General features: G+C 64.2%; 3 protein-coding genes across 33 annotated transcripts in view; 1 reads left to right on the top strand and 2 right to left on the bottom strand.

Annotated features, from left to right (window-relative positions):
• BOP1 (BOP1 ribosomal biogenesis factor) overlaps positions 1-8967 on the top strand; it is a 29671-nt gene extending 20704 nt beyond the window's left edge. For 4 of the 5 annotated variants that reach the window (XM_054499281.2, XM_063669311.1, XM_063669310.1 and 1 more), the window contains 13 exons: positions 5849-6003; positions 6089-6206; positions 6301-6402; positions 6480-6692; positions 6773-6934; positions 7004-7084; positions 7157-7226; positions 7308-7440; positions 7517-7697; positions 7777-8065; positions 8398-8482; positions 8567-8674; positions 8753-8967. In XM_054499281.2, coding sequence (XP_054355256.2) covers positions 5849-6003; positions 6089-6206; positions 6301-6402; positions 6480-6692; positions 6773-6934; positions 7004-7084; positions 7157-7226; positions 7308-7440; positions 7517-7697; positions 7777-8065; positions 8398-8482; positions 8567-8674; positions 8753-8906 — 1851 coding nt within the window. In that variant the 3' untranslated portion in view covers positions 8907-8967. Of the gene's footprint in view, positions 1-5848; positions 6004-6088; positions 6207-6300; positions 6403-6479; positions 6693-6772; positions 6935-7003; positions 7085-7156; positions 7227-7307; positions 7441-7516; positions 7698-7776; positions 8066-8357; positions 8483-8566; positions 8675-8752 lie in introns of those variants that run through there. The other variant, XM_054499282.2, reaches the window with a different exon arrangement.
• SCX (scleraxis bHLH transcription factor) lies at positions 2444-4781 on the bottom strand. Of its 3 annotated transcripts, none has more exons than XM_063669315.1 (2): positions 4250-4781; positions 2444-2821 (listed from the first exon to the last, which is right to left on the bottom strand). In XM_063669315.1, the coding sequence occupies exons 1-2, from the start codon at positions 4632-4634 to the stop codon at positions 2490-2492; spliced, it is 717 nt and encodes a 238-aa protein (XP_063525385.1). In that variant the 5' UTR covers positions 4635-4781; the 3' UTR covers positions 2444-2489. The 3 variants fall into 3 exon arrangements, with proteins under 3 accessions (XP_063525385.1, XP_054355258.1, XP_063525384.1); XM_054499283.2 differs by having other exon boundaries at positions 3737-4469; XM_063669314.1 differs by lacking the exon at positions 2444-2821 and adding an exon at positions 2992-3051 and having other exon boundaries at positions 3737-4473.
• A 175-nt stretch (positions 8968-9142) lies between the features above and the next one.
• The window catches only part of MROH1 (maestro heat like repeat family member 1), a 118679-nt gene continuing 109427 nt past the window's right edge, over positions 9143-18394 (bottom strand). For 8 of the 25 annotated variants that reach the window (XM_054499273.2, XM_063669300.1, XM_054499277.2 and 5 more), the window contains 10 exons: positions 16038-16203; positions 15313-15509; positions 12175-12312; positions 11727-11841; positions 11025-11171; positions 10708-10896; positions 10265-10420; positions 10056-10190; positions 9748-9983; positions 9143-9441 (listed from right to left, as the gene is read on the bottom strand). In XM_054499273.2, the coding sequence (XP_054355248.2) occupies positions 9387-9441; positions 9748-9983; positions 10056-10190; positions 10265-10420; positions 10708-10896; positions 11025-11171; positions 11727-11841; positions 12175-12312; positions 15313-15509; positions 16038-16203 (1534 nt within the window). In that variant the 3' untranslated portion in view covers positions 9143-9386. Of the gene's footprint in view, positions 9442-9747; positions 9984-10055; positions 10191-10264; positions 10421-10707; positions 10897-11023; positions 11172-11726; positions 11858-12174; positions 12313-15312; positions 15510-16037; positions 16204-18394 lie in introns of those variants that run through there. The other 17 variants (XM_054499274.2, XM_063669305.1, XM_054499275.2 and 14 more) reach the window with 7 other exon arrangements.

Below are 18394 nucleotides of genomic sequence, written 5' to 3'. Positions count from 1 at the left end.
GCTCGCAGGGGCGGCTGCTGGCCCAGGGTGCAGGCTGGGGCCCCTTCCGTCCCAGCTGCCTCTGTGGGGCACAGGCGGAGGGAGCCCTGGGTCTCTGTGGAGGTGAGGCCAGCACTCTGGGAAGGGAGCCAGGGGCTGTAGTGGGCAGGGAGCACCTGCCACTCGTCTGCCCGGCGGCTGTGAGCTGCGAGTGGATTCGGGTGGGCTGCCGCAGGCCCGGGGGTCAGCCCACGCCACCCCCGGTCTGGTTTGAATTTCTGGAGCAGTGGAGGGTGACGGAGTGTTCCTCCCCCGCCCCTCCCCTCTTGCTGGCTGGCGGGCCGGGCCCTCGGCCGCTGCTACCGGTGCAGCTCAGGGAGCGGCTGGGCTGGCTGCCCAGGCCTGAGGCTGGCCAAGCTGCAGCCGCGGTCGGAGTCAGGCCCGCAGCGAAGGGCTTGGCTGTGAGTGCTGCACCCCAACCAGCAGGGCCCTGGGGATCCTTTCAGCTCCGAGGCCTCCAGGTTGTTGTTCCCTGTTCCCTTTCTTCTAGCCTCGTTAGATACCCCAGACTCTGACCCCCGTCCACGGGGGCTCTGACGTCCCTTTCCCCTGCACTCGCTCTTGACCCTGCCCAGACCTCCCCAGCCCGGCCGGCACCTTCCCACCTGCTCCTGTCTGGCCTCCTGCATTCCCGCTCCAGGCTGGCTCTGCCCTGTCCTTGGTGCCGGCCGCCGACGCCCCGCACCTGCCCGCTCAGGCCAGCAGCCCCTGGTGTCCCTGCCCTGGGGACTTTCAGTATCTTCCATCCGATTTGTCCCCAACGCTGACCGGCCACTGAGGTGGGGGGTTCATGTAGAGGTTTGCAACCCCTACCAGGCCCGGGTCTGGAAATGGGAGGCCTGGAGGTGAGGGGTAGGTGGGCTATGGACCCTCCCTACACAACTGCACCCAGTGCCCAGTGGAGGGAGGGAGGGAGGGCCGGCGTGGGCGCCGTGGGCCTTAGGGTGCTATGCAGAGTGCCCGGCCTGGCCATGCTCCTGGTCCACCCTGCTCCTCACTCACCAGCGCCTTGGTGCCTGGGAGGGTGGCGGGGCGGGGGTGTGAGGAAAGCTCCCGAGAAGGGAAGGGGCTGCCTCAGTCCCTAGCTGCATCCCCATGTCCCCCGGGCCCTGGCTTCCCGGCAGAGGCTTCTGCAGTGACTGAGCTTGTCGTCTCCTCCCCTCCCTCTGGCCAGCTGTGGGCTCCTGCAGGATTAGGGAGAGGAAATTTGGGGTTGGGTTTCTCTCTGAACGAAACCTGCCGTTGTGACTTTTTATCCTGTTATATTTCTATCAGATTGGACGCAGCCCCCCTCTAGCCCTTAATGGCTCTGGCTTTGAGAATTTCCTCCAAAATTACACCACTGCTTCCTGCTCCGCGGTTCTCTGGAGCCTGTCTTTGCAGAGGAGGGGCAGTCCTGGGCCAGCCCTGCACCGGTGCCCACGTGGGCCACAGCACCTGGTCTCCCCCTGGAGGGTGCGTCCGTGCCTGTGCTAGTGGGGAACTGGGGCCAGCCGCTGCCCTGACGCCCACACCTGGCACCGTCAGCCATTGTCCACCCAGCCGGAAGTTAGGCTGTGGCCTGGCAGGGTTGGGGGGAGGTGGTCCACACAGCACCGCCCGCCTTTCTTCTCTCTGTGCCCACTGAGCTCACACCACTAAACGGTAATTATCACCTGCAGGGTTTTAATGGCCGGCCAGCTGTGACAGAGCACTGTGGGGGCTAAACCCACCTCCTGTGGTGGGCGGGGTCTTAACCCACCTCCTGTGGTGGGCGGGGTCTTCAGGGGGCTGGGTGGGACGTGGTGGTGGCAGGAGGATGGCCAGGGGTCCTCCTTCCCATGTGGGCAGTGCTTCCAGGGGCCAAGTGGCACTGGTGCATGAGGAGATGCCCCTCTCTCCAGTCAAGGCTCGTGGAGGCAGGACACCCACTGCCCTCGCTGGGGCTGGAAGCCCACCCCCTCTGCCGGGCAGCACAGCTCGCTCCACTCCTTGTGGCCATATGCAGCGCCCTCCTCACCCTCAGGGCCCCTGGGTGCCCGGCAGGCCCGAGTGGGGGGCACCCTTGCCCTGCCGCTGCCTCCGTCCCTGCCGTTGCCTCCCTGTCCCTGCCTTACGGCGTCCCTGCCTTGTGCCTCGCCCTCCCCATCTTATGCCACGCAGCTCCTCCTCCACCCTCTCTCCCGGCGTGGCTCCCTTGTCCCCACCCCACAGCTTCCTGATATGAGGCTCTGCGGGTGAGCTAAGCCCATCCTCACCGCCTCAGCCCAGGGAGGGGTGGCCCTGAGCCTGGAAAGTGGGGGCTTCCCAGGGAGCCGGGGTACTTGGCCCAAGGAGGATGGGACCACCAAGGGTGGGAATGGAGGCTCAGGCTGGGGGCTGGGGGTGAGTTCTGAACCTTTCACGAGGACGGTTGGCCTCCATATTTGGAAGATACTGTTTTGTTTTTAATTATACAAAATTTTCAGACTTTATATTATCATATGAAAAACACAAGATGCCATCACACAGTGGCCGGAAGAAAAGCCAGCGCAGAAAGTTCCAGTGGGCCCGGGCAGGTGCTGGGGCCAGCGCAGAGTCCCGCTGCCGGCGCATGTCTGTACGTCCGTCTGTCCCTCGGCCCCGCTCGCAGCCAGGGCTGGCCTGGGGGCATGCTTGCGGTGGGCCTTGCCCAGCTCAGGTCCAAGGTGGGGGCTGTCTGTGGTCACCCCGGGCGTCCACCTCCCCCAGCAGCGTCTGCCTCCTGGCTGCTGCCGGCCACCTCCTAACTGCGAATCGCTGTCTTTCTGTCGCGGTCCTTGCTCTGCAGAGGGGAGGGAGGAGTGTCAGGCCCCGGCAGAGCCCAGCGCCAGTCTGTGCCTCTCTGGCCTCCCTGCTGGGTGCCATCTCAGGTGGCCAGCGCCGAGGCACCTCCTTCCCGGCTCTCCCCAGCTTCCCTCAAGCGTTTTGGGGAGGGGAGCATACTGCTGCACAGCCGAAATTGTAAAATTAAATTTCCCAGATGTTCAGGCCCCAGGAGCTCGCGCGTGCTGTCTGGAGAGGAAATGGGGATTGGGAAAAGCCGTGCCGTATTTTCTCCCTGCTCACCCTGCTTTTCCGGTGCCACCAAGCACAGCAGGAGCTGTAAATCACAGCTGGCCAGCGTCTCCTGCAGGGGCCCTCACCCCCCAGCCCCCACATCTCCTGCCAGCCTCTGCCTTCATGTCCAATGGCCGACGTCTCCGGCAGCCCTACAGGACCTGGTGTCTTGGTGTGCAGCCTAGGTGGGGGACGGACAGCAGGTGCCCAAGATGGCTTAGGCCAGTGGTGGGCCGCAGGGGCTAAGACCCCGGGGTCCTTCCTCTCTTGCCTTGCAGCCTCTTACTTTCTGAACTCAGCTGTTTTCACTCCACCTTTCAACTTGCTGAAAAGGGAAGCTTGCAGCGGCCTGGTCCAGCTCCCCAGCCTCCCCGCCCTGGGTGGGCCCCTTTGGCCATCCCTAGCTCTTACCCCTCATGCAGCAGGGACTACACACTCCACTGGGAGCCGAGTGTCCTAGGGACGCCCTGGAGAGGAGCCCCAGGAGAAGGCCCCAGCCCCCGGCAGGCCTGTGTTACAGGTGTGCCTGCCTGTGCCCTGTTGGGGAGCCCTGCCCGTGTGGCCTCGCCTCCTCTGCCTGGCAGGTGTGGGCTGAGGGGCGCGTTGGAGGCCCCCTCCGTGCCCCACTGCCCGTGCTCACCAACTTTCTCTGGTTGCTGAGGCAGAAGGTGCAGATCTGTTTGGGCTGGGTGTTCTCGCCGTCGCGCGCCGGAGGCGGCGGGGGCGGCGGCGGGGGGCTGCCGGCGCGCGCCGCGTGGAAGAAGGCGGGCCCGGAGTGGCAGGGCTGTCCGTCGCCGCAGGCCTCGCCCGCCAGCAGCACGTTGCCCAGGTGCGAGATGTAGCTGGAGGCCAGGCGCAGCGTCTCAATCTTGGAGAGCTTGCGGTCGGCGGGCTCGGTGGGGATCAGCGTGCGCAGCGCCGTGAAGGCCGTGTTCACGCTGTTGGTGCGGTCTCGCTCGCGCGCGTTCGCCGTGTGCCGCTGCCGGGGCTCACGGCCTGGCCGGCCCCCTGGCCCCCCGCCCCCGGCCCGCCGGCCCCCCGCCCTCCGCCGGGCGCCCTGGAGGCCGCAGCGCGCCGCGTGCACGCGACAGGGTTTCTCGTCGGAGCCCGAGCTGTCGCTGCCACGGTCCTCGTCCTCCGACAGCGGGCTCACCTCGGGGTACAGGTAGCGGCCCGGCGGCGCCGGGCGCAGCGTGGCGAAGGACATGGGGCCGGCGGGGGCGCGGCGTCAGCTCTGTCGCGCGCTGCTCATGCCGCCTCCTGCGGCCGCCGCGGGCCTCGCGGGCCGGCCGGGGCGAGGCGCGGGGTGTCGGCTGCGCCCCGCGGTGGCAGCTGCCGGGCGCCGCCGCGCGCACATGTGCGTCCCGGGCTGGAGCGGGGCCCCGAGCTGCGCCTTTATAGCGGCGTCCCGGCCCCTCCCCCGCGCACGCCCCTCCCCTCTCAGCCCGGAGGCTCCTCGAGCAGCGCCCGCCGCGTCCCTCGGCCTTCTGTGGCCACACTTTGGCGGCGGGCGCGGCGGGGGGGGGTCTTTGGAGCATCGTTCCGTCTCTGGGGATGCGGAGGAAGTGGGAGGTCGCTTCTGGGCTGTAGTTACTCAGGGCCCCAAAACTGCAGTGACCCCCTCCCTGGGAGAGGGGAGGAAGGTCAGCGGGACCCACCACCCCGTTTTCTCCCGTGGCACAACTGAGTTAACCCAGCCGCCCTGGCCCTGCTGCCTGACCGCACCCTGTCTGTCTCTGCCTCCCATGTGCGCCAGCGCCTGCCTGTGCCAGGCCGTGTGCAGGGGGCGGGCACAGGCGAGTATTCAGGGGCCTAGAGCTCAGTCTCTCCGGCTGTCTGTCCTGCACCTGCCTCTCCAGGCTTGGCACAGACTGTGCTTCCTGCTAGCTGGCCAGGTCCCCTGTTCCTGTGCTGTGTGGACCTCTCACCCCGTCGGTCTCCTTGCCCCCTCCTCCTTCCCCCGTTCCTCTCCAGGGTCACCAGGAGAAACACACACATACCCCCATTATCCAGTTTGGGGATGGCCCCCTATCTCCATGGGGAGGAGAGGGAAGGACCCGCAGCAGGGGGCAGGGCCCAAGGGGTCCCTCCTGCGGCAGGGGGCCCGGCAGGCTCCCAGCTGTGCTCTGTCTTGCCTGGGCCCCTCCCCGTGGCTACTGTTGCAGGAAGCAGCCGCCTGGGCAGCGGTCCCCAGGCTGGAAGGAGTGAGGGTGGCGGCTGGCAGGGGCTGCAACCAGGAATGTACGTCCAGGAACGTGGCTGTTCTGCCTGGGGAGGGGCCGAGGGCAGACGGTGGGGGGTCCCCCACAGAGAGGTCTTGGCTTCTGCCTCTCTCTGGAATGGGTCAGTTGGGGTCTTCCCCGAGTCCCCGTCTTACAGCTGCCCACTTCTGCCTAAGGCCCCTGCCAGGGGAGGGAGCCCGTGGGTGATGAGGTCATCCCTGTCTGTGGCTGCCCAGAGCCCTGGCCAAGGAATCCAGTGAGGGGGGAGCTCTGGGGTTGGCACCACTTCAGTGGAAAATGTGAAGGTGCAGCTCCGGCGCCTCCAAGGGCGGGGGTGGGGGCAGCGTGGCCGCCATGCCACGTCAGACCCCAGGGCTGGGGAACGGGTGTAGGTCAGGGCCAGTGACCTCAGGGCACTTGAGGCTGGGCCTGCACTCACCCTGCAACCTCCTCACCTGCTCCCCTGGGTGGCCCGAAGCGGGGGTGAGCATTGTAGGGTCAGATGCTGACATGGTGGCCCCCGGCTGCAGGACATCCGGAACACGGTGGGCAACGTGCCCTTGGAGTGGTACGATGACTTCCCCCACGTGGGCTACGACCTGGATGGCAGGCGCATCTACAAGCCCCTGCGGACCCGGGATGAGCTGGACCAGTTCCTGGACAAGATGGACGACCCTGACTACTGGTGAGGGCTGGTGGGGTGGGGCCAGCAGCCAGGGTGGGCCCGAGGAGGGGGGCAGGGCTGGCGGGGTCTGACTGGCGGTCTCCAGGCGCACTGTGCAGGACCCGATGACAGGGCGGGACCTGAGACTGACAGATGAGCAGGTGGCCCTGGTGCTGCGGCTGCAGAGTGGCCAGTTTGGGGACGTGGGCTTCAACCCCTATGAGGTAGGTGGCAGTGGCTGGCCCTGGGGTGGGGGTCCTGGAGGCACCAGCAGGGCCTCAGCCACCCTGGCCCACACGCCCACATCTTTTCCCCCAGCCGGCTGTCGACTTCTTCAGCGGGGACGTCATGATCCACCCAGTGACCAGCCGCCCGGCCGACAAGCGCAGCTTCATCCCCTCCCTGGTGGAGAAGGAGAAGGTGGGGCACATGGCCCCTGGGGCTCGGCCTGGGCTGCCTGCCCCGCGCTGCCCGTCCTGACCCGGCTGTCTGTGCAGGTCTCTCGCATGGTGCACGCCATCAAGATGGGCTGGATCCAGCCTCGCCGTCCCCGAGACCCCACCCCCAGCTTCTATGACCTGTGGGCCCAGGAGGACCCCAACGCCGTGCTAGGGCGCCACAAGATGCACGTACCCGCTCCCAAGCTGGCCCTGCCAGGCCATGCCGAGTCGTACAACCCACCCCCTGAATACCTGCTCAGCGAGGAGGAGGTGGGCCTGCATCCTGGGGGCCGGGACCCTGTCCCCACGCTCCCCTGTGACCCTCCCCACCCGTGTCTCGGTCTCCACAGCGCTTGGCGTGGGAACAGCAGGAGCCGGGCGAGAGGAAGCTGAGCTTTTTGCCACGCAAGTTCCCGAGCCTGCGGGCCGTGCCTGCCTATGGACGCTTCATCCAGGAACGCTTCGAGCGCTGCCTCGACCTGTACCTGTGCCCACGGCAGCGCAAGATGAGGGTGTGTGGGGGCGGCATACCAGGGGGGCGGCACAGGGGGCAAGGCTGACCTGGTGCTCTCATGCCCCAGGTGAATGTAGACCCTGAGGACCTCATCCCCAAGCTGCCTCGGCCGAGGGACCTGCAGCCCTTCCCCACGTGCCAGGCCCTGGTAAGTGGAGACTAGGGGGCTGGGGTTGTACCCTCCGAGTCTGGCTCCTCACTGCTGCCGCCTCCTCCTCAGGTCTACAGGGGCCACAGCAACCTTGTCCGGTGCCTCAGTGTCTCTCCTGGGGGCCAGTGGCTGGTTTCAGGTGGGTCCAAACTGGGGGCAGCCTTAAGCTGGGGGGCAGGTGGGATGGCCAGGTGTTGAGAGCTGTCTCTGCTGTATCCAGGCTCCGACGATGGCTCCCTGCGGCTCTGGGAGGTGGCCACCGCCCGCTGTGTGAGGACTGTGTCCGTGGGGGGCGTGGTGAAGAGTGTGGCCTGGAACCCCAGCCCTGCTGTCTGCCTGGTGGCAGCGGCCGTGTAAGTGGAGGCCCTGGGGGCTGGGGAGGCAGGGGTGGCACTGTGCTTAGGGGCTGTGTCTGGGCCTGGCTCACAGGGAGGACTCAGTGCTGCTGCTGAACCCAGCTCTGGGGGACCGGCTGGTGGCGGGCAGCACAGATCAGCTGTTGAGTGCCTTCGTCCCGCCTGAGGAGCCCCCCTTGCAGCCGGCCCGCTGGCTGGAGGCCTCAGAGGAGGAGCGCCAAGTGGGCCTGCGGCTGCGCATCTGCCACGGCAAGGTGCGTGGGGTGCATTGGGGGTGAGGCTGCAGTGGGAGGGGCCTGGCTCAGCCAATCAGCCAGCCTTGCTCTCCTGCAGCCAGTGACACAGGTGACCTGGCACGGGCGTGGGGACTACCTGGCGGTGGTGCTGGCCACCCAAGGCCACACCCAGGTGCTGATTCACCAGCTGAGCCGTCGCCGCAGCCAGAGCCCGTTCCGCCGCAGCCACGGACAGGTGCAGCGAGTGGCCTTCCACCCTGCCCGGCCCTTCTTGTTGGTGGCGTCCCAGCGCAGTGTCCGCCTCTACCACCTGCTGCGCCAGGAGCTCACCAAGAAGCTGATGCCCAACTGCAAGTGGGTGTCCAGCCTGGCGGTGCACCCTGCAGGTGAGGGGTGGGGGCAGTACACCCTGCAGGTGAGGGGTGGTGGGGGCGGTGCACCCTGCAGGTGAGGGGTGGTGGGGGCGGTGCACCCTGCAGGTGAGGGGTGGTGGGGGCGGTGCACCCTGCAGGTGAGGGGTGGTGGGGGCAGTGCACCCTGCAGGTGAGGGGTGGTGGGGGCGGTGCACCCTGCAGGTGAGGGGTGGTGGGCGGTGCACCCTGCAGGTGAGGGGTGGTGGGGGCGGTGCACCCTGCAGGTGAGGGGTATAGGTGACGGGCAGGGCGGTGCACCCTGCAGGTGAGAGCGGGAACACCTGCATCACAGCCTTTGGCCCTAGGTGACAACGTCATCTGTGGGAGCTACGATAGCAAGCTTGTGTGGTTTGACCTGGATCTTTCCACCAAGCCATACAGGATGCTGAGGTGAGGAGAACTGGGGGTGGAGGAGGCCAGCAGAGCCCCTCCCTTCAGCCCGAGCCTGCCTTCAACCTGGTTCCCTCACCCCAGACACCACAAGAAGGCTCTGCGGGCTGTGGCCTTCCACCCGCGGTACCCACTCTTCGCGTCGGGCTCGGACGACGGCAGCGTCATCGTCTGCCATGGCATGGTGTACAAGTGAGTGCTGACCCTGCCTGGCCCCCTCCCCAGGGCAGTGGTGTCTGGCCGTGTCCTGAGCCCTCCTCGTCCCCACAGTGACCTTCTGCAGAACCCCCTGCTGGTGCCCGTCAAGGTGCTGAAGGGACATGCGCTGACCCGAGACCTGGGAGTGCTGGACGTCATCTTCCACCCCACCCAGCCGTGGGTCTTCTCCTCGGGGGCAGACGGGACCATCCGCCTCTTCACCTAGCTGTTCCACCTGCCTGGGGCTGGGGCGGTTGTGCTGAAGTCAATAGAGCCTTAGCCTGTGCTGCCTGGTGCTCCCACCTTCTTGAATTGGGGTTGCCAACAAAGCTGCCCCCACCATAGCGCCGAGCCTTCCCCTCACTCAATTTTGCAAAAACAGTGGGGACAACACATCCAGTCCAGGGCACCCTCTGGCCCATCCCCTAAGAGGCTGCAGCATCGCACCCTGTCAGTCGCTCGCTGGGACCAGATGAGTTTATTGGGCACACAGACTCCCGCACCCTGTCTGGCCTCGGCACATCCTGTGGGCTTGGGTTTGGTCCCTGGCAGTGCCTGTTTTGGGGCCAGGCCCCTCCAGTCGTGTGCCCAGGCTGTGGTCCTCGGGAAGCCCCGTCTTGGAGCTCAGGCACAGGTCTGGGTGCGTACTCCTCGCTGGGGGTGCTGGCTGGAGCCTTAGGCGAGCTTCACCAGGCGGCCCAGGGCCTCAGCAGCCCTCGTCCGCACCTCGGGGGCCGGGTCCTTCAGCAGGATCTGGAGCGCTGGGGGTAGAGGAGGGGGACTGCCTGCGGGCTGTGACCTCGGCATGCCCATGCCTGCGCGTGGGCCACGCTCTCCTGACAGCCTCTGCTGGGAGGCTTAGGAGCCAACGGAAAGATAGTTTTTCCTTTTTTAGTGTTTTTTAAGCTCTTTTGGAACAGTTAAGAAGTTTCCGTGAATTACTAGAGACGATGAGGTCACCAGTGACAGGGAAAAAATCCTGAAATCCAGGAAAATCACTTAGTCCCTGCGGGTGCCTACAGGGTCAGCAGGGCCCAGCGGAGGGGCCCCGTGGAGGGGGTGCTCACCCGAAATGAGCTGGTCCAGGTCCACCTGCGGCTGCTGCCTGGGCTCTGCGTGCAGCACCAGGAACCCTGTGAAGTGGGGGCATCAGGCGGGGCTGCCGGGTGGCATGGGGGCGGGGCAGGGGGTGGTGCTCACCGGTGAAGAGTGGTGCAGCAGCTCGGACGTCCTCCCAGCTGCTCTTGAAGTAGAACAGGCAGGTGGTCAGGAGGCGGCCCAGCAGGTCTGGGAAATGGTGCATCTGGGGAGAGGCCTGGTCAGTGCCGCCTGGCCCCGCCCCGCCCACCACGCCCCGCCTGGCCCCATCCCTCACCAGGTGCTTGCAGGTGGTGTTGAGGAACTCCCCAAAGTGCAGGGCTCGGCCCTCCTGCAGATGTTTCTGGAAAGCGGCTGAGAGCTCCTCACATGCCAAGTTGGGGCCACACATGCGCAGGGCGAACCTGCAGGCCTAAGGGATGCGGCACTGGGGCCAAGTCCAGTTGAGGCCACCCACCCCATCCCACCCACCCCCTGGCTACTCACGCTGGCCACGGTGGCCTGAGGGTCCTGCAGGTGCAGCAGCAGGGGCGCCAGCCCACCCACCACCTGGTCCAGGAAGACGTCCTCACAGTCTCCGTGGCAGACCTTGTTAAGGTGCCCAAAGAGGCGGATGGATGCCGTCCGGAACTCCATCTTTTCCTGGGAAGGACATGCAGCACATGTCTCCTCACAGGCTGTGCCCCTGCAGGCCTGCCTGCCTAGCCCCCTGCCATTGATGGGTGCCCTTGCCTGACACGGGCCAGGAAACACCCTGACGGGTGGGGGCTGCCAGGCCCAACAAAGCAGCAGCCCTGCAGGTCCGCGCTGTCCACGGTCACCTGGCCGCAGTGGGAGACAGGGAGGAGGGTGGGGCTGGGGCTAAAGCTCAGAGTAAGAGGCAGGAAGGGCTGGGGCCCTCTTCCCTCCCCCTGTGCCACCCAGCCTACACTGTCGAAGAAAGGCCGGATGCGGATGGCCACGTGCAGCAGTCCTGAGCGCAGGTCCCAGGCCTCCACCAGGTGCACCAGCCTTGCAAGGCCCAGCATGGCCTCCAGGGCCACCGGGCTGTGAGGGTTGTCCCCGTCGTCCAGCCCGCCAATCATGGCTGTGAGAAGCTGGGGGCCGTGGGCTCGCACCTGAGGATACCCTATGCTCAGCCTGGGTCTCAGAGCCACCGTCTGCTACCCCACAAGACAGAGTCGCCTCCATGCACAGCCCCCCACCCATGCCGCCTGGGCCCCAGAGGGGCTGGTGGCCACCCCACCTTGTCAGGGCAGCCGGAGGCCAGGTTGGCCAGGCCGCGGAGCACCAGCCTCCGCACGCTGGCGCATGTGTCCTTCTGGCGAGCCGCCAGGCTCTCCAGCAGCGAGTCCAAGAGCATAAGGTCGTTGGCCACGTTGCTGTTCAGCAGCTGCAGGCAGAGGTGCTGTGACTTCCCCCTGCCCGCTGACCCCAGGGCCCGACCCACCAGTCCAAGCGCAGAACACCAGAGGCTGCCCCACGCTGGCGTGGCAGACAGAGGTGGAGGACCTACTCCCTGGGTCTCAGATCAGTGGCGACCCCTCCCTGTTGTGCCGCTGGGGCCTGCTCTGATGCCCACTCTGCTCTGCTGCACGGCCTCGGGCAAGATTTTGGCATCTTTGGCCACAAAGGCCAAGACCACACCACCAAGGGCACCTGGGGTCCCAGGGATCAGCCCTGTCCAGCTACAGATGTACCCAGCAGGACTTGGGAAGAGTACAGGCTGCAGGCAGCCTGGGTCCTCCTCTCACCAGGAACAGAGCGGGTGTCCCTGGGTGGGACTGAGTGAGTTCTGGCATGGGGGAGGAGGTAGCTAGCATCCGCATACTCTCCCTCGCAGGCCGCAGTCAAGGGGGCCTTTTAGGGGTAAGAAAAGGGCATCCCGTGCCTGTCCTGAGCAGGAGCCCCACCCTGGTGCCCAGCATCCGTCCCTGGAAGGGCCTACCTCGGCCAGGAAGGCGGTGGTGGTCACCCTCTGGTTCTCATACACACTGCTGTGTGTGCATGCCAGCGTCTTCAGCACCAGGGGGAGTCGGGGCCCTGCGTGCTCAGCCATGGCCCTGGGAAAGGGGGCCGCTGAGGGTGCAGGGGCTGTTGCTGTGCTGAACCCTACCCAGGCACCTTCCACCCTGCACAGCCCTGGTCCGCTCCACCGCCAGCTGCCGGGTTCTGGGAGTTCTACGTGTCAGGGATCCCTCCCAGCTTGCCTCGCCAGGCCTCTGCAGGGGGTCCCTCCCTACCCCTGCCCCAGAGAGCGAACAGGCAGGAGCTCAGGCCACCACTGGCCTGACACGCATGGGTCCCCGCCTGATCCTGTCACGTCCTGGGCTCGAGATCCGGCGCAGCCCGGAGCCCAGCCAGTGCTGGAGCCGCAGTGGGCTGGGCCCGCTCACCTGGCTAACCTGGCGGCCCCCTCCTCATGCCCCGCCGAGGTCCTGAGCAGCTCCCAGCCTCCCTCTAGGTCCATGCGCTGCACCACATCCTCGCTGCTGCTGCGGAGCAGCATGGACCGCAGGGTGTCCACTGCAGAGCTGCAGGATTGCCAGGGTGCTCAGCTGCTGGGGCACACACGCCCACCTCCCTTCCCGATGAACCCCTCAGGTCTGCACCCAATGTGTGTTGCCCACCTGGGGGCTTGCCCTATCCCTGCCAGAGCCATCCTCCAGGAAGCAGGCTCTGGGCCACCTGCTAGAGGCCCCCCGTTTCCCCACCCAACGCAAGGACGCAGATATTGGCTTGGAGGTGAGCTAGTAGCAAGGTCAGCCTGTGGCCACCCGGCCACCAGCCTGAGAGCTGGACACAGGCAAAGCCCCCTGGCTGCACCTGCCTTCCTTTCTGGACACCCAGACACTGCTGGGCACCCACACCACAGGTGCCCCACCCCGGGCCTGTTCCTGGTGGCACCTCGGGCTCTCACACCTGTACCCCAGGAGACTCCACAGCCCTCTGGGAGGCGGGAAGGCCCTGACCCACTCCCAGTGTTGGCTGAGGCTGGCTGGCAAGTGAGCGGGGGGATGGTGCCGAGAACTGGAGGGGCTGCAAGGGTGCTGAAGAGCAGGCGCCCTGGGCGTGCAATGGGCCACCTTGGCCAACTCTCTGCCTGACTCCCTAGACCCCCACCAGGCAAGCACCTTGCCCTCTGGTCTCCCTGGCAGTGGCTGGGCCAGAAACTGGCAGGGAGAGTCTGATGTTGAAGCCTCTACAGGGCCCAGCTTGAGCCTGGCATCAACCATCGGCTCAGATGAGCCCTTCCCTGCTGAGGCTGCTCCACTCCTGGCTGCCAGTGGGCGGGGCGTAGTGTGCGACCCAACAGGCACGGTCTGGGGCAGAGGATGCCCTGCACCAGCGTCCCCACCCAGCAGGACCCTCCATTTCAACTCCACAGCCCCTGCCATGTGGCTTTCCGCTGCCCACTAGCACCTCACACTTAGGCCCCCGCCGCCTTTGGACCTCTGTCCCCACAAGGCTTCGTCCTCAGGAGCACCTGGCCCAAAAGCAGACAACCCCTGAGTGGCATGGGCCGGGTGGTGACCACTGGTTGCGGTGACAGTGCCACTGCCCTGGTCACCTCCTGCCAGGTGTCCCACAGGCCCCCTGGTGTGCTGGGAAGTGGAGTAGGCCTAGCAGGGAACAAGTGGCCCCACCAAGCTGGGGGCCAGGCCCTACTCGCCTGGATGGTGCGTGAGGCCCTCATGCAGGTGGGATCTAGGAGGAGGATGTGGTGGGCACAGGAGCATGAGACAAGCTTGTTAGAGATCTGGTGATGGGCCCCATGAGGCTTCTGGGCGGTTGGGTACACAGGGCCAGTGATGCCGGCAGGAATGAGGCGGCCTGGGAGCTGGATGGGGGCTGTAGGAGCTGAGGGCCATGGGGTCTTGGCAGCCCAGGAAGGAGGTGCTGGGGGTCTGCTCCCAGTATACTACTGTCCCCATGGGGTGTGCCTGGGTGGTCTGGTGCTGACCAACAGCAGGGCCAGCCCGTCACACAGCCCTTGATGAGTGTCCCCAGGCTCCTCTCTCTCAGGGGTTCCCTCCCCAAGGTAGGACGTGCTAGAAGGCAGCTCTGGGAGAGCCAGGAGTCACATGGTTCCAGTGTTGGGGCCTGATCTTTGAGCCCAGGTAGCCTGGGTGCCAAGGGGGCTTCTAGCCCTGGGAACAGGACAGCCAGCACGGACTACAGGCAGAGGACAGAGCCACACCAGTCACTGCAGTTCCTGGGAGATGCCCTTGACACATACAGGCCGGGCCAGCCGCAGGTGGAGGGAGGACCCACAGGGCCACAGTCAGTTCAGCTGGGCCTCATGGTCTGAGCCAGGGCCCGGCTTGAGTGCAGCTCTGCCTCCAGCTCCACACCCTGCTCCAGGCCTCGAGGCTTGCAAGGCGCCATCTGGACCAGGGGCTGCGCTCCAGGCTGCAAATGGCGCAGGCGCAGCAATTCACAACTAGCTTCGACAAATCTAACGGGAAGTGTGTGTTTGGCTCAGGAATGTGTTAGTGATTTGGATGAGGGTGCCTCCCTTGCTTGTGTGTCCAGGACATTTAAGAATGTGGCACCCACAAGGGTCTGACCCACTGGCGGACGGCCTGTACACCAGACTCTCCAATCGTCCCAGTGAAGGGGTACCTGGGGGTGGGCGTGGGGCCCGCAGCCCTACAGCTCAGGGCGGAGGCACTGATTCGCAGCAGGCCAGGCCCAGGGGCTGGTGGCTGCCCCATCCCATTCACATTTTCCACTCAGTTTGCTAGGGGCAGAGCAGCGCTGGCAGCCGGCCCCACTGGGCTTTACGAGCTGGCCTGTGGCTGAGCAGCCTGTGGTGCTGGGGTAGGGGGAGGGGGCTGAAGTGAGGCTGTCCCCCTGGTGTGTCTTGGCCAAGGTGCACACCCAAACCTGAGTGCCTGGGTGGGACAGAACCGGAGCCCTCCTGGGCAGGTGGGGCATGGCGGCCCTGCGTTCACATGGGCTTGTGGTCCTGGGGTCAGGCCACACAGCCACACCTGCCCAGGGTGTCAGCTTTCTCTGTCTGTGCTATGGCTCCAGGCAGGTGTGTAGGACCTGAAATGCTTCATGTCAGGCACCTTGGCAGCTCTTACGTGTGGGGCTTTGAGCACGTGCCAAAGGCCGCTCTGCTGGGGCAGTTTCAGGGACAAAGCTGGTCCTGCCATGGTTGGCCCCAGCCTATACCCCAAAGACTGCCCACAACTCCACTCCCAGAAGAAGGAGGCACCACCCTGATCCTGCCTGAGCTGCCACGTGAAGCCCCCACCAGCTGCCTGTGTTCAGCACCACTGCGCAGACCGCCCGCAGAGGAGAGGAAGGAGGCCTTCACAGCCAGTGTGAGAAGGGTGGCCATGGATGTCACCACTGACAGCTCAGCCCTGCACCTGGGTGAGGCGCCAGCTCCCTGGGAGCAAAGTCACTCCCACGCTCCCCCCCGATGGTTCAGATCTGCTGCCCGCCCCCACCATGCGCGTGCACACACATGCCTGTGCTTCCGAATCAGTACTGGAGGTGGGAAGTGGGGACCCAGATACCTGCAGGGTTCCAGGTTCCTGGCGGCTAGGGCTGGACTGGCACCCCTCCTTTCCTGGGCCTGCAGGTTCCGGGGCAGCTGGACACCTACGGTGCAGCTGACGCGCAGCAGAAGTGCCACAAACAGCTGGGGGTAGAGCTCTAGCACCGCGGGCCCCGCTGCAGATGTGGACATGACCTCAAACAGTGCACAGGTAGCCTGGGGGAGAAGTCATCACAGGGCCATGCCTCCCTCCAGGCCGCACGAGATCTGAGCCCTGCACCCAATGAGCCCGCATCCCCCTTCGCATGCGTCGTGTGCTCGGAGGTCTCAGATCCCAGCTGCAGCGCAGGAAGGGCGAGGCGCACTACTGCATGGCGTGGCCCTCGGGTAGAGGCAGGAGACAGGGACAGAGGGGCAGTCAGCCTTCACAGGACAGACCTCAGGCCATCTGTTCTCAGCTCCTCAGAAAGGAGGAGGAGGGAATTCTCACAGCTGCTTTACTGCTTAAAACACTGCCAAGCTGGGTTTATTTTTTTTCCGCAGAATAAAACATGAAGTGGCCTCCCCTGGGAGCCCACACCTGTGAGGCCTTTACGAGCCTGAGCTCAGAGCTCCCAGCCTGGTGCCGCCTCCAGGTGCCCGTGGGGTGGCGTCCGGGCCACCTCATCGAAAGGCCTGCCCCCAGGCACGCAGGCAAGCGGGGCAGGGACGGTGTGTCATGGTGGCCCCGAGAGCCCGACTCACCGAGAGAGGCAGCAGCGTGGCCACGCGGTCTGGGGTGCGGCCCAGCAGGAAGGCCCGGCTCTCCTTGAATGGGACGTCCCTACTCATCTTCTCCAGCAGCAGCCCCAGGACCTGGGCAGCCAGGCGAGGCTCCACCGCCAGCGCCCGCCACAGCATGCAGGCGTGGCTGAAGCAAGGCAGGAGGAGAGTCACCTTGAGGCCGCGGCTGGTCAGGGCGCTGCCGGCACCTGGGCCGGGCATCCCTGCCCCCCGCCACCTGGGTGCTGTGGACCCTGGCTCCACGATGCTCAGACACGGCCACCAGGCTCAGCTGCAGCCAGCTGGGAAATGGCCTCTTGGCCTCAGATCTGAGCTCACCCCTTCCCCTGACTCCAGGGGTCTGTAAACAGAGCTGGTAATAAAGGACACAGAGAAAAATCTGAGCCTATACACACAGGGCCCAGGGCAGTAGTGTGGGAGGTCCCTGGGGAGCTGCTGGAAGGGAGAACAAATCTTCCCTGGAGGAAGCAGCGTCTGGCCCAGGCCTCAGGACGGCACAGGGTCAAAGAGTGCAGCTCCCAAGGATACCTGGCAGTGCTGCCAAGAACACTCAGACGGCGCCGCAGACGCACTGTGAGGCAGCTACGCTCAGTGTTTGCAGAAAGAAACAACAAACTCTGAATATGACGGGAACTGGAAATTCTAAAAACAGATACAGCAAATTTAAAAGAAAACCAAACAGCCCTTTTAGAAATGAAACGCTAATGTACTCAGTGGACATATTTGGTGCCAGTCTAGATACAGTAGAAGAGAGAAACAGTAAATAGGAAGATTAAGAACTTACTCAGTGAACAGGAAGATAAAAAAATTTCACATAAATTATTACAGAGAAAGAATAACGTGGGAAGGCAGAGGACAGAGTAAGAGACGCGGAAGATGGAATGAGGGCTAACGTACATTTGATGGATGTCCCAGAGACAGAGGAAACAATGGCTGACAAGGAGTAGGTTGGGTTTTTCAGAATTGATGAAATATACTGACCTACAGACAGGGAGCCCTGAAGCCGCCTGGCAGAACAAAGGAAAAGCAACCCCCATCTGCAAACTGCAGACGAGCAACAAGCAGGAAGCGGCTTCCTGGACAGATGTGGTGCTAGGAGACTTCACCTGGCTCTCAAGAGCAATGACAGAAGCCAGAAACAGTGATGTGCTGTCACATACCTGAGCAAACTCCACTGAACTAGGATACTCAGCCACAGAAAGAACAGTCACAAGGGATGGCCAAATAAAGACATTCGCAAGTAAACAAAGGCGGACAGTGTGTTACTGATCCTCGTGGCGGGAATTCCAGGAGATGTCCTTCAAGCAGAAGGCAAGCAGCAGAGGGCAGGGCGTGAGCATGGGGAGCAAATGACCTGGCAGGAAACGTGGACAAATGCACAGGAGGGCAGGCACACAGCACGCACCAGCAAGGACGCGGTGGCCGTCACTGAGGCGCCAGGAGGCCACAGACTCAGTCACTGTGGGCCCCCATGAGGCTGCATATGACAGCCAAGCCAACCTGTGCCCAGGGAAGGGCTGGCAGGCTTCTGACCAGGACAGACAGTGGCTCAGGCCTTGGGAGCCGGGTGGCCTCTGGCAGCTCATCAAGCCTGCCGCTGTAGTGCGAGAGCAGCCAGACAGCGTGGAAGTGGATGGAGCGGGTGCTTCTGGAAGCTTTAACTCATGGACCCTGGAATCAGGATTTCCTATCATTTTCATGTGTCATGAAATATTCTTCTGGTCTTTTTCTGACCATTTATGAATGCAGAACCCATCCTTAGCTCACGGGGTGGCAGGGTAGAGATGGCCACAGTTACTCCACTTCTTTTTTTTTTGAGACAGTCTTGCTCTGTTGCCCAGGCTGGAGTGCCATGGCGTGATCTCAGCTCACTGTAACCTCCACTTTCCAGGTTCAAGCGATTCTCCTGCCTTGGCCTCCCAAGTAGCTGGGATTACAGACATGTGCTGCCACGCCCAGGTAATTTATATATATATATATATGAAATAAATTTTATTTATTTTTTGAGACGGAGTTTTGCTCTTGTTGCCCAGGCTGGAGTGCAATGGCCCAATCATGGCTCACCGCATCCTCCGCCTCCCGGGTTCAAGTGATTCTCCTGCCTCAGCCTCCCAAGTAGCTGTGATTACAGACAGGCACCACGACACCTGGCTAATTTTGTATTTTTAGTAGAGATGAGGTTTCACCATGTTGGTCAGGCTGGTCTCGAACTCCCAACCTCAGGTGGTCCACCTCCCAAAATGTTGGGATTATAGGCGTGAGCCACCGTGCCTGGCCAATTTTTTTTTTTTTTTTTGAGACGGAGTTCTCGCTCTGTC

The sequence above is a fragment of the Pongo pygmaeus genome, chromosome 7 (assembly GCF_028885625.2).
Source record: "Pongo pygmaeus isolate AG05252 chromosome 7, NHGRI_mPonPyg2-v2.0_pri, whole genome shotgun sequence".
NCBI classification, from domain to species: domain Eukaryota; kingdom Metazoa; phylum Chordata; class Mammalia; order Primates; family Hominidae; genus Pongo; species Pongo pygmaeus.
The sequence above is the reverse complement of the archived record's forward strand: the minus strand, read 5'-3'. Positions and strand labels throughout refer to the sequence as shown.